The sequence below is a fragment of the Channa argus genome, chromosome 12, assembly GCF_033026475.1.
Source record: "Channa argus isolate prfri chromosome 12, Channa argus male v1.0, whole genome shotgun sequence".
NCBI classification, from domain to species: domain Eukaryota; kingdom Metazoa; phylum Chordata; class Actinopteri; order Anabantiformes; family Channidae; genus Channa; species Channa argus.
In genome coordinates, this window is record NC_090208.1 from 27,082,055 (window position 1) to 27,096,340 (window position 14,286).

The 14,286-nt window shown below is 40.1% G+C and overlaps 1 protein-coding gene across 2 annotated transcripts; it reads right to left on the reverse strand.

Annotated features, from left to right (window-relative positions):
- Positions 1–546: 546 nt before the first annotated feature.
- On the reverse strand, positions 547–13,980 carry gal3st4 (galactose-3-O-sulfotransferase 4). 2 transcript variants are annotated; one of them, XM_067524448.1, is made up of 5 exons: positions 13,677–13,980; positions 10,516–10,632; positions 8,847–9,147; positions 6,508–7,611; positions 547–2,719 (listed from the first exon to the last, which is right to left on the reverse strand). In XM_067524448.1, exons 1-4 carry the CDS (start codon positions 13,697–13,699, stop codon positions 6,514–6,516), a joined length of 1,539 nt encoding a protein of 512 aa, XP_067380549.1. In that variant the 5' UTR covers positions 13,700–13,980; the 3' UTR covers positions 547–2,719; positions 6,508–6,513. The 2 variants fall into 2 exon arrangements, with proteins under 2 accessions (XP_067380549.1, XP_067380548.1); XM_067524447.1 differs by having other exon boundaries at positions 547–7,611.
- Between the last annotated feature and the right edge of the window lie 306 nt (positions 13,981–14,286).

The window sequence follows — 14,286 nt, forward strand, 5'->3', positions numbered from 1 at the left end:
TGTATCTGGGACTCAGTAGACAGCTAACAGTTTATCCAGTACACACACCAATTTTTAGCAGAAAATAGCAGGAAGGTAGGGTTCTAGTGCTTAGCAATATAATGCTGAGCAGCTTTCTTGTCTCTGTTGCTGTGTTTAGTAATGTAGCCTCTGGTCTGAATTGGAAAAACTCCATGCATCACCTTTACAAATTCCCAGGGAGGATTAGAAGCCCTAACGTTTAAGGGTATATAAATTTACCAAAACTCCACAAATTATGCTTTATCCATCACCTTTAACGTTTGTTTGTCTTAGTTGAGCTGTAAGAAGTTCTATGTCTGAAATATATTTAAAAAAAAAAAACATCAATAGGCCCATGTCATCTGGAGACACAGCCACATAAAGCAGAGTGTCATTAGCATAGCAAGTCTCTTGAGGCAGGTTTTGTGGGTTTAGTGGGGAACTCTTATTCCTACTTATCCACTAGTACTATCTGGCTACAAAACTGTACAGTCACTTATAGAAGACTGCACAGAGGAAAACAAATATATAAATACAACCAGTTAGTGAAGTTCAAGAAATGTTTATTCAGTAAAAGGAAAAAATAAAAATCAGTGGACGCGCACAAAGAGTGTGAGCTAACACAAATCTCAACAAAAACATGAGGAACAAAACTTAAAAAATTAATTTGTCCATCCCGAACTTCACTTCATTGTAATCTGTAACAACATGAGTGAAATTACTAGGAATGTGGGAACATAAATGGAAGCAGTTCAAATGAAGTGTAAAGATGAATCATACTGTATATCAGAGCTTACTATCCATCATACGTACACGCTACATAACACACTACGTGACATACAATACACATGAAAACTTTATTAGTAGTAATACGTCACAGTACTGTATCAGTAAAATGTTTAAACCAAATTTCCCCTGGAAGTATAAGGTTATCACTATGTCAGGAAGACAGGCATAAAAATAAAGCACAGTTTTCAGCTGTATTCGTGTTACAGGGATCGTAAATAGGCATTAACCACAGATATATGTACACAGTGTGTACAAAACCTCATTGTTTTCGCTATTTAAAAAAATTGGGAGATGCTTTCTTATAGTGTATGTTTAACTGTGTAGCATCATGTAAAAGAAAATGTAAGAAGCTAGATCATAATTACAAGATCAGTAACTCTCTATCAAAGGATAATGACCTTTCTTGTTATTATAGAATTTAAAACTTTGGCATGTTTTTGTTGTCATAAATCATTCCTTAAGATAACAAATGTCTTTGATTCCAATGTTTTTAAGGTTTATTTAAATATTGTGATTTAGTCATATTGGTTTTCTAACAATTGTCTCTATTTCCTTATGTAATTTCCCTTTATCTTGAGGCAAGACTCAGCCTTAGTAGTAAGGTGAATATTTAAATTGGGTACAGGCCAAATCTTTATCTCATATTTATCACATACTGATACCATTCATACTAATACTTTGGTTCAGAGGCAGAAGGCTGATTGGCACGGCTGGAATCTATAATGTACTCTATCACTTTTTGTTTGCGAGTGTGATGCATTTGGTTCCACTGTCATGTGACTTTTCACTTAATCTTAAGTGAGTCAAGTTTTGAATTACAACCTGCAATAATTCTAATTGTTGCTTAGATCTATTTGTCATTAATCTTCTAACAGTGGCTGCAGTAATGAATCAAAGTCTGCAGAGTCCATGTTTTCTTATCAGCAAATTCCATCATGCTCTGACATGCACATCCTTATCATTACTAAATTTCACAAGGTGCTAATCCTGATAAATACAGTATGTACAAATGGTGACTACAAGAATAAATACAAGAGGATGTTGTTTTAAAGCCATGGTCCATAAAATTACACCCTAAAGCAAAAACAACCTGTTGTGTTTGTGTGACTGCTGTGCATTAGTCTTTCTCCTACAGCTGAGTGTTGTGTGTATTCTGGCTGTCCAGTCCTGTAACTTAAGTGCCATGTCATCAACAGCCTCTCTATCCACTTTAACCATTAGAGATCAGATGTTTCTGAATATATAATGTTGAAAAGAGTCACATTCCAGAAATTGTTTTTAAACTTTTAAATATTAAGGTATCAGCCTGAACAAATGTCTTGGAGCACAGACAGGGCACAGCTTTTAAACCAGACTCTCATCACACCTGCACACTTTACTCCTCTCCGCCACAGAGCTCCAGTGTTTTTGGAAAACTATTACAAGCACATCAAATGAGCCACACTGCTGCACTCGATGATGTTTCTTCTTCGTGAAAAACACAGGCACTGCATTTTTATCTATAAACTCAACAGACCAATAACAACCATCACTTTCACAGTCTTTACAGAGTAGTTACTGCAGGGCAGAGGCCAGTGAAAATGCTCAAACACAGGTATTTAACATCACAACGTGCTGATATTAAACAAAAAGGAAGGTTTTTGTATTTGCAATTGCAATGTCCATGGGAGACAATAGAAGATTAGTCTGCTTAATCTGAGGACAATACAGCAGGAGCTACAAGATGGACAGACCATTATCATGCAGTCTGGACTGGGTAAGAAGCAATGTTTTCTTAACTTTGTAAAAAGTTAAAAGGGCCATGTGCTCTGGCTCCTCCATCTTTACCAAATCCCTAAATTCTTTCATCCACTCATCGAAAGCTCCTTTTGTCCTTTTCACCCGATGAGATGACTGTCCCACATCACATATTTCTGTCTCTGTGACCTCTCTGCATGGATGAGAGAGACATCTTTAAGTCAATCTTTCCGAGAGAAAAGTTCTGGTTTTCCCGGGCAGTCCCGGAACTCGATGGCACATTTATTATATAACAAAATAATAAAAAAATGATTGACCTTAACCTTTGCCATTTTTTAATGACTACAAAGGAGAAGACCTTTCTGGGTGCCAAAAATCTGTAATACATCACATTGTATAATGCTTGATTGAACTATGAATGAAATGTGAAAGAGATGGTACATACATATACAATGGGACGAAATGTTGTCCAGGTGCCATTTTGTCATTGCATTGTAACTGAAGCAAATGTTTTGTGTCAGTTAGCTGTGTTCCTGATTCCAGTGAAAGAAAATCTAATTAAGTTTGGCCTTTAATGAGAGTAGATGAATAAACACAGGTATGACACTTTTTGACACTGCTTTGAATCAGATTCTCTGCAAATGTGAGAGCTGATTAACAATCAGCTTATCACCAAAGGAGCCAGAGGAGGTAGCCGTTCAAGCAAAGTTCAGTGAACCCTATGCCAGAGCAGGTCTGCTGCTGTAAGGTGACACCATTGACGCTGCAGAGGAAGGAGAATACAACCTGCTGTTCTGTTGAAGAACTCTTTGTTTAAAGCTCTCATTAGTCAAATGTGGAATATTTTAAAGAGACACATATTGAGAGCTCCAACAGACTTCAAGCCATTTCTAGAACTTCAATCCATAGGTGACATGTTTGCACATTCACCTGGCAGTAGGACAACCAGGGCTGTGCAGCTAAGTTAGGGTCATTAGACCATGTGTGAGTTGAACAACTGCAACTGTTTTTACATACTTTTGCAGTATTGTGTAGCACAGTATGATCTGCATTGTACTCAGATTCTTTTTTTATTGCTGCCTGGGAAAAAATACTCACTTTTGAAAGGTCAGACGGTGTGTATTATTTTCAGATTTCTCAAACGAGCCACAGTGCATAAGTGATGCCACAGGAAAGACTGTTGTGTTGCACTGTCTGTGACAGCAGTAGATGAAAAACTACACAGCAGACAGACATGCCGCTATGATGTGTCATACACAGAATCTGTCAGTCATCCACACGCGGCAGCACAAGTTCCTGTGTGCACTGTGCTTTTCACTCACATCAAAACAACCCAGTTAACAGAGAATGGCTGCTGCTCTGATACAATCTGCATGCTTCACATCCTCTGTGAGAATCGATAAACTTGATGTTCTGTTTGTGTTTCCTAGGGGGGAACTTTTGAGAATCCTTACACAGAAACAGCAAGTAGAAGGCAACAGCACACAGCTTACCTGACATTTACCAATGCTTATTTTAGTGGCTATTTACATGTTTTGATTTAGAATTAGTATTTTTGATGTAGGCCTAAACTGAAACAGCCCAGAACAAAGTGACTGTGATCAGACTGAGATAAAGTTAAATTTGATTTTAAAGGCTGTAAAATTATTTCTGACTTTAAAGGTTGTAATTTACAGATAATTTCATTATATTGTGTTTCAAAGGCTGTAATGCGTTTTTTTTTTGTTGTTTTGTTTTTTCGTCCTTTCGGCTTATCCCGTGGGTTCAGGGTCGCCACAGCGGATCAATGTTGATTTGGCACCGTTTTTTTACGCCGGATGCCCTTCCTGACGCAGCCCTCCCCAATTTCTACCGGGCTCTGACCGGCACTGCACAGCTGGGGATGGCTGTAATAAACAGTATAATTCACTTTACTTCAAGAGCCCTGAAATCTCTCCAAAGCCTCTCTAAGGGCCAGTGTTTTATGTTTCATAGTGTCTTGCAGTTTATAAGATTTGAGTTAAAGAATTAACAATACAATGAATCATTTCAAAAATCTAAAATCATTCTAAAAACCTAACAAAAGATTCTCTAGTAGTTCAGAAGTCCACCTTTATTAAAAACATACTTATGACAAACAGTCATTTCACCTGGTTTTATTTTTGATCATATTTCTGTAAGAAGTCTTCCTGTCATCAGTCATGTGTTTGCTCTTAATGCAACCACTTCCTTAGCATTTATCTAAAGTCTTGATAAGACTAGCAGTGTAAACATGGCACTGTGTCCACTCCTAACACAGGCCTGTGCTCACAGTACCAAAATACAGTTGCAGAATTGTTTCAAGCTCATTTACAGTACCCACGTTCATGGTAGATGATAAAATGTAATGAGTTTTTTTTTGAGAGCAATGAAGCTCTCAACCAAACACACACACTATTAATTATATCTGTGGTGTTGACACCACACATGACATGACGGACACCCACATGAAAAAAAAAAAAAGAATGTTTTAACCAATGAGTATTAGATTTTGTTTTAATCTTCATGCAGCAGCATGTTAACAACAAACTACAATGATAAGGATCAGCAGGTTTTGGACAAGTACCATGCAGGACCCGACTGTAATAGCACACGAGATTAGCTTTTTTAAAGATAAACCGCCTAATGCTGCATTCCAGACAGAGGGATGAGTTTCAGCTGCTTTGAGATTGGTTTTGGCCCATATGAATGTCATTTACCTGATAAGAAAGTGGATCTCGTGATGAACACATTTAGCAGATACTGGAAAAAAGGAATGTGTCCAAGCAAATTACCAAGCCTCATGTAGATTGGAGGGTATTAAGGGGTTAAAAATGGAAGCGCAGCCTTTATGACCTTTTCCCCTCTTGTAGTGTTAAGACATATATTAGACATATTTTAGCAGCTGTCAGAGTAGTGGGTTTAGATGGGGCTGAGGTTTACCAACTGTAAGTGGTTCTACTCAAAGTGTTCATCCTAATTACTTTTGGCGGCAAACAAGTAGCAGCCAATACTGACATTACAAGCCGTAAATTACTGTAGTGCTGTAAACACACACCCAGTCTGTGTACTATCATCACATCCAAGCCACAGAGCGGTTTGCTAAAAGATATACAGTCCCCAGTGATCTCTGAAAAACTTCTGACTGAAAACTTCATTGGATTCTATGTTTAAAGGAGAAGGATGGTTTTTTTTATATCTTTTTTTTTTCAATTCCAAAACAAATAATGAGTTTCCTCAGCTCAAAATAGTGTTAATCTGTCTCGATCCAGATGTCTCATTTTTCTTATTCTTCTCCACAAACCTTGGTTGTTAAAATCTGCTCACAGCTACAACTTTTTATCTTACAAAGTGACCTGCCTTTATCCTTTAAAATGTTTTAAACACATACGTGAGAATGGCGGCATTTCCATCTTTGTTTAGTTAAATAGATAGTTCACAACTTTGGAAGTAGATTAAGGCTATTTCTACAATATATTTTCATCCAGATCACTAGAAGAGTCTTTCTTCTGGAAACACCATCAATGTTCAAATACCACCATGTGTTTATCTGCTTAGCTCAGTGACTCATGTAACGGTACTGCATGACAGGCACAAACATTACCTTGAGGATCTTCAAGCATGTGCAGGGCTTGCAAGGTTGACATAATAATCTGAACTTGTTAAAGTATTAATATGAAATGTGGATAGAACACACTTCCATGTGTCTGCTGTCACTTTTGATTGTGTGGTAAAGAGCACCAGGACCTGCCAACACTTTCAGGAGACAGAACTCCGAACCCTCCTTCAGGCGCTCAGAGGTCAAAGGTTAAGACCACAAGATTTACACTATGTAAAAAGTAGACAGTTTGTCAGGGAAACAAGCCAAACGGCCAAAAAGTAGAAGTGCAAAAGAGGAGCGTAAACTGCACTTGGCTCAGTTTTCAGTTTCATTCATCAATTTGTTCAGCAGCCAAATGTGCCATATTTAGGAAGGAGACTCACCTCAAACTATCTCAGCCTTCCTTTTTCTTGTTTCAAAGTCTCATTGCTCCTACTTAAATGGCTTCCATCCCAGTCTCTCTCCCCTTCCAGTACCATCCTTCCTCCAGCCTTTCCCCCCACTAGCCTCTCTCCTGTCCTGGATGAGTCTTGCCTTAGCAAAGAGCCGCCGGCTGATCCAATCAATCCCTGGCTTTGTTGTCCTGGCGGGGCTTGGGCCGGCAAAGCCCTAGGAAATTGTTTAGCATCCAGCAAATCTTTATACTGGATCTCAGGCCTGATCAACCTCAGACAGGCAGCCCTGGTGGTGTTGTCCAGCCCCGGTTGAAGCTCATAGCCGAGAATCTTCACTAATCCACTCTGGAATGGCCGGATGTTTTTGTCTCGGATCCGGTGTGCCTCCACAGGTTTCCCGCCATCCCTGAGACAAACCCGGGCCAGATCTTCTCGCCGCATTCTGAGAAGAGCTAGTTCTTGCTCCATCTGGGCGTGACCGAACCTGTCAATTTCCTCCCAGAAGGTCCTGTTGAAGGCTTTGTATAAGTACCAGTCTAAGGCATTCCACTGGCGTAGCCTCTCCCGCTGTTCCTCTGTCAGTGACAGATTGGGTGCTGTCTTGACTTGTGCATGTCCAACTCTGACACTGACCCCAGCTGCTGCAGCCGCTTTGCCCACCCAGCTCCCACTCATTCCTCCACTGCTGCTGGGCTTCTGCTGCCGAGCATTCAGACTGAATGAGACGACAGCATCCAGCGGCCAACAGAGGGCATGTCTCAGCAGGATCATGGATTGATCAAAGTACTCAGACACTAGAATCAGCTTAAAGGCACGACGGATCATTGCTTCACCACGCTGAGCCAGTGCAATTGAAAAATTTGCATTGTGATCCATGCCAAAGTCAAACCACAGCAGGTTGCGGGCATAGTGGTTGTTGCGAAGACGAGGGTCATAGTATTTGTGAGGGTCATCAGCAAATTCACCCAAACCTTTGGTCTTCCGAAAGGCAGGGGCTACTTCTTTGAAATAAGCAAAGGAGGACTCTGCCATAGCAACTGGGTTCCTGACGATTGAGAAGTAGAAAGTGTCTGCCGGCATCACCTTCTCCACCTGAGAGACAGAGTGGAAGAACTTAATTTAAAAAATTGCATTTTGCAAGGCAATTCAGCTGCAACAACAATCATATGGTATATTCTGATTCTAAAGAGCTCTATTAGTCTCTGAGGTATGTAGTTACTCTGCTGTCACCAATCTTTGCACTAAATAGTTTCTCACCCTTTCTCAATAGTGGATTTGGCCTATCACCTCTAGTACTACTACTACTACTACTACTGCTACTAATGTTATTAGAGAATGATGAAGGACCTGACTCCTAGAAATTGTAAAATCCATTATCTGTTGAAGTTTTCAATATTTTTTTTTTTAGGTGTTTTAATTTAAATATCATTACTTACTGTTGTTTATTACGTTTTTCCTATAGACACAAGTGGCATTTAATTGCTTTCCTGACCTTCAGGTGCTTTGATATCCAGCTTTAGAATTTAACCTCCCTATTACAGTTGATCAGATCAGGATCTATAATATGCTACAACTACATGGGGCGACTGTGGCGCAGGAAGGTAGAGCGGTCATGAACCCCAACTTAGTTGCTCCCGATGAGTGTCGGCCAGCTGCATAGCAGCTCCCCCAGTGGTGTGAGTGTGTGTGCAAATGGGTGAATAAGAAGCAGTGTAAAGCATTTTGAGTGCCAATAGGTAGAAAAGCACTATATAAATGCAGAGAATGTAAAATTTACAAGCTTAGATTAAATCTTTGTTCATGATTTCATGGAAATTCCTTAACCCTAACCCTTAAAAAAAGTTGTAATATATGCTCTGATTGGCTATTGAAGACCCTAGAGATACAGTTTTAGAAGAAAGATAATAGACAGATATTATAGCTTGAACAACTGTTTTTTGTTGTTCTTGCTATGTTCACGTCCCCTTAAATTGAGGCAAAATCGAAAATCAACATTAAGTGCAATTGATGTGGACAACTGGTCTGGCTCTGGTGATGTTACATAACCAATTAATTAGATCCGTCAAATAAGAAGATGCTGGCAGGCCACCAAGTGAGTCTGCATTTCACAATCTCATTCTTGATTATTTCAGTATTAAAACAATGTTGTGAAAGAACAAACCTCTTTTGCAAATTGTTGAGTGTTAACCAAGCAAATACAAATGCTCAGTGTACAATCTGTATATTAGTTTTTTTGCCTACACACTTTATAGCAAAATGTATCCACATCACTGTACCAGAGTTGACCTTGTATTGCACTTGCCTATCTCTTTTTATGCATCTCTCACCTCCAGCTTGTTAAATCTCATGTGATTGCCCATGATGTGGAACTCCGTGACCCTGGGACCTCGGTAACCTTTGACCCTGTGTGCGTTGAAGGGTAGTGGGTAGCCCAGCTGGTAGCCCAGTGGAAGGGCAAAGTGGAGGTTACGCTCCTCCCCAAAGCGGTACAACATGTTGAGCACTGTGCTGCTGGCTGTCTTGTGGGTCTTGAGGAACATGATGTGGTTGTGGGGCTGACAGGGGCCCAGAGATGGTCCCTGAGCATCAGGGGGTGAGAAGATGGAGCGAGCAGGTGGCTGGACAGTGCTAAATGGAAGTAGTAGAAGAAAAAGTAGAAGAAGGGAGGATTTGACTTTGGATCACATCTCAATCTTTCTGTTTAAATGTGTCCTGTATGTTACCAGCTGCTGCACCCACTCAGCAGCAAACAGCAGACAGACAAACACCAGCTGGTGAACACAGTAGAACACTGAGAAGCTGAGGAGCCAGATATACTTGTCTTTGCTTGTGGAGACCAAATCAGAATTGAAAGAGAGTGATGAGGTAAGGTACAATTTAATCATGCGGCGGTCTGTCACTGGAAAGTCTTAACTTGTAACTTTCCTGCAGTTTGCCAGTAATGCAGACAGATGCACTGTAAAACATTTGACAGGAATTTTAATGGAATCAACTGAATTTTTCTTGTTAACTTAATGTGAATGTAATGAAAGTTAAAAGATTGTGTTTTTTAAATCTAAGTAACAGTAAATACACTAGTAGATAAGTGATTCTTAGTTAAAATATGAATATTAGTGTTTCCAGTCAGTCTAATTTGTGGACCAGTCAAAGGGCAGCATACATTAGGAAGCCAAGTGGATTGTCTGGCTATATGACACACCACACCATAGAAATGCTATCAACAGACCAGAGGGACTACAACCTGAACCTCCCCTAGGGCCTTTGGCACCAGATATTCAGAGGACAGAGTGGAAGAGTTACTTGGGCAGCTTTGCAGGGGAGAGAGTTTAAAGCTGAGTATGCAACAGACTATCACTTGTAGGAGGGGTTCTGTGGTAAACGCACATGCTGTCTGTAGATGTACACCCATTACCATGTCTACTATGATGGTAAATGTACTACACCGATTATAGCTCTAGTGACAACAAATATTCGATCACAAAATTCCAAACAAATACATGAACTGACAGTGTAGGTGACCATGTGCCTTTTAACAGCTGTCGAATGGTGAGCAGGAATTACATATTTCTACTTTGTTCTTCAGAGAATGAACAAATATGTTAAAGAAAAAGCTGCGTCTGAATCACCAGACAAATGAAACGTACATCATATTATGTATGTACATTTGTACATGTTTGAGTCCCATCCACACCTCCACCAGCCACAGAGCCAGCGTGGCTCCTATAACAAACCTTTTGCTCTGTTCCTCTTTTTATGGCAAAGCAGCTGCAAAGCAGCTCCCCCATTGGTGTGTAAGTGTGTGTGTTTGTGAGTGCTAATAGAAATAGAAAAGCACTATATAAGTGCAGACAATTTAACATTTATCTAAATCAGCATGCGGAACACTTTCCGCTGTGGTGAAAGCTGTTGATCAGGTGACCTAGATAGAAATTTAATGCAGAGTAAAAGGGAAACAACAGCTAAAGTTAAGAATCCGATAAAAAAGAAGACATGTACCTTTTGCTGAAGATGACCCCCAGCAGCTGGCCAGCAAAAGCAATAGCCACGAAGAGCAGTAGTGCTTTCCACATCCAGACTGGGCCGACCCGACCACACATCAGCCATCGTAACATCCTAAGGGAGGAGGTTTGGATGGATGGAGGAGGTAGGCACATGCAGGAAACAGGAGTTGGAGAAGAGAAATGAAGACAGAGATAAATAGTGGGTGGACAGAAAACGAAATTATGAGCTTGAAGAGGCAGGATAGATGATGGGATGGAGAAGGGGCAGGGAAATTGGAGACATGAGAGGAGGATAAGGAAAAAGAGGGAGAGAAATGAGACAGGCAGGTTGGGATATAGAATGGTGGGACAGAAGTATTGATGGGGAAGAAATATATAAGGGGGAGGAGTTGGGCCAAGCAGAAAGAAAGGAGTTAAATACATTCGGGTGAGTCATAAAACAAACAAGACTAATACATCATCAACATGATCATCATCATAGAGAGGAAGGCATCCTGCAATCCTCCAGAGACAACAGGACATGCTTTGTTCCTAATAGTAACCGTCCAATCAATATCTGATTCTTCTTCAAAGTTTGTATTTGCGATGATGCTCATCTAGGGGTTTCGACCCCCCCAGATATGGACTCCAAAAGGTGGATTTTCTTAGTTTGTAGCAGAACCACTATCCCTGTCCTGCTGCATCTCCAACTTCTCCTGAGCTTCAGCCCTTGATAGACCTGGGATGTTAAGATTGTAAATCATTATGCACTGTTTCTCAATGCTGCTCTGATGTTGGCATGTAGGTCCCTTTTCGCATCAAACATTCTGCTTCATCTGTCCAACATTTTCCTTTCAGAGTTGATGCTCTTAGGAAAATTTTAGGTGCAGTCCTGTTCGAGATGAACAGAGATGTTAAGTTCATGAAAATGTCTAAATACTTTAACCCAGAAAACACAGTACACACATCTGTACATGTGTAAGTTCTGAAGTCAACTTAAACATTTTTTTAATTCATTAATTAATAAAAAGTTTGGAAAGAAAAACTATGTCACAAAAGAAGCTGTGCGTCTGGTTGATTTTATTAGTTATTGGAAATGAACAGAGTTCTATGGCACAAACAAACAACCTCATCCTGGCTCTGGACTAACAGACATATAGGGGCAGTTGAAGAAATGCAATGTGTCTTTCAGTGTGTGTATGACAATACGTAAAAACACACTTAATTTACTTAAGCAAAATGATCCTATAAACCTAAATGTCTTCAGTGTACAGCAAAGACAAGTGAAGTAGCCTTGGCCTACCTTTGAAGGAGACTATATATAGCAACATATGCAGATCATTATATAATAATAATATATAATTAATGTCAATACTGAACTGTAATTAAGCACTATAACAATATCAGAAACATTCAAGTTCTGTTGTGTTGTGTTTTACAATAAACCTTGTTTCGTGTCAAGTTGACCTTTTTCCTTCAGTTAGCATTAGTAAATAAAACTATAGTGTCAGAACTAAAGACAGGAAATAAGTGTTGAGCAACAAGTATGTCTGTAGTCCAGAGCTGAACCTGTGAATTGGACATAGATAGCTTGGACTACATTTGTACATTTGCACGATAGTGTAAATTTACAAGAAAAGGCTGAGTAAACACTGTCAGCATGAGTGATACTTTGCCTCACACTGTTTTGTCTTGGTTTACAATACAGACATTCAGCAGTTATACACACAATCTCATCTCAACGTCCTTTAATGCGTTTGCATAGAAACACACAGTACATGCCTGTGTGTTTCTACTGTAGCTTGTAGAGAACAGTCAAGCTGTAAAACATTTTAGCCAGTAAAGCACATTTAAATTTAAACTGAAGCTAAATTAACGGTTCCAGCAGCAACAGCAACCATAACCACGGTTAGTGTTTTCATGTTACTATGTATTAGCATATACAGGGTTCCAGGTGGCTTCATGTTTGATTCTTCTCAAATCTGTGGCGGTTCATTTGCATCTATTTGCTACAAAACGTTTGATGGTTCTGTCATCACGCCCCAATATCTTGCTGCATGCCTGTGAAAGACTTTTTACAATATTTGACTTTTCAGAGTCAGTAAAATCTCTCTTTTGGCCCATTTTTCCTGAGGAGAAGAATCTGCACACCTTGATAGAGGGTGTTGATCTCCTTAGGCCACATCCTCCCTCATTACACAAATACACATCAGCTGATGTGCATTAAATCCAATAAGCATTCAAGGTTATACAGCTTGGACTTGGAAAATATGGATAAAATGATGATATGGTCAAAATAATCACTTGCCTAATAATTGTGCACACAGTGTATTAATACATTGCATTACATACATTATGGAACATGACCTCCTACTTCTTCTTTCTCTGGAGTTAGAGCTTATCAAATGTAAGGGCTGATCAAGTCAGGTGCGTTTCATATGATAGAGTCAACCTAAGGCATGTAATATAAGAACATGTAAACATGTAATAAATAAAAACAACTAATTGGAATGAGTCATTACTATTAATACCACAGCAATATACAGTAACACTTTAACGTGTGCTCCTTAAACAAGTGGCTGATTGATTGATAGAATAGGAAAAAATGTAGAAAAGGCTAAATGGCCTGTTCACTCTACTGAGAAATACCTTTTTAATCCATGGATATTATTTACAACGACTATACTGCATTATAATGAATGTATTATGTGATAATATATAGTAAATGTGTCTTGGAAAGAGTGGTGTCATTAAACAATGTGAGGACACGAGTTGTGATGTGTGTTTATTAATAATAACTAACAGTGATCAGTAAGCACCAAATCAGCTCGTGTGGAATAAATGTGCAAATCAGAGGGAAGAACAATAGCGCTGATAAACAGAGGGGAGTCAGCTGTGGATCCACCCCACAGTCTCCACCACAACACAAAGACGCTTCAGTTCTGCACACAGCTTTCATATCTCCCCCCCCCCCACCACCACCAAACCCAAACACGACTGGACCTCGCAGCTGGACAGAATAAACCTAAAAAGAAAGGCCACTGCGTGAGACGGAGCCCCCGCTCCTCCGCCCACACGTTCTCCTCTGTCTCTGCTGGAGCCCCACTTTAATGCCACAATCCTTGCATCCGCTCGGTGTAAAGATAAAACCCCAAATGAAGATCTGGCTGATGTTACCTGGCTCTCCGTCTGAAAAGCATAGCTGTGTCCCCGGGCCGGTATCGGTGTTATTGTGCAGCTGCAGAAGGCTCGGAGCATCTCGAAGGTTTCTGCTGCAGCTGATCCGCCGCCGTTACAGATCAGTCCATGGTCCCGGACCGCCCCGCTTACCGTAAAACTGAAAAATCCCTTATGATGTCTATGGGTCCTATTGTCCCGACCGAGTTTTTAACCGAATTATTTTCCTAACGTTTATCCCGCTGGCGGCCAAGACACGGACTAAGAACACTGAGGGTGCGCAAAGACTGAGTAAATGTGGAGCACTTCCGGTCACTCGCAAAATAAAAGCCCCTGACGCACGTGCCTGGACAATCCTGAGGAAACTACTGTCCTCATCACACAACCACGTGTCTGCTTTGAAGTGGAATATTATCTCAATCAAAGAGCTAGAGCAGCAAGTTTCCCAAACATTAGAGACATGACTTCAGTGTCCTTAATGACTTTTATTACCCTCATTATTTCACATTCCTTAGTTTATTGATTGTGTAGTCTGCACATTTACAATGTTCTCATTGTTCTCAAGCCCAGAGTCATGTCTTTAACTTTAGGCAGAAATTGAAATACTAGG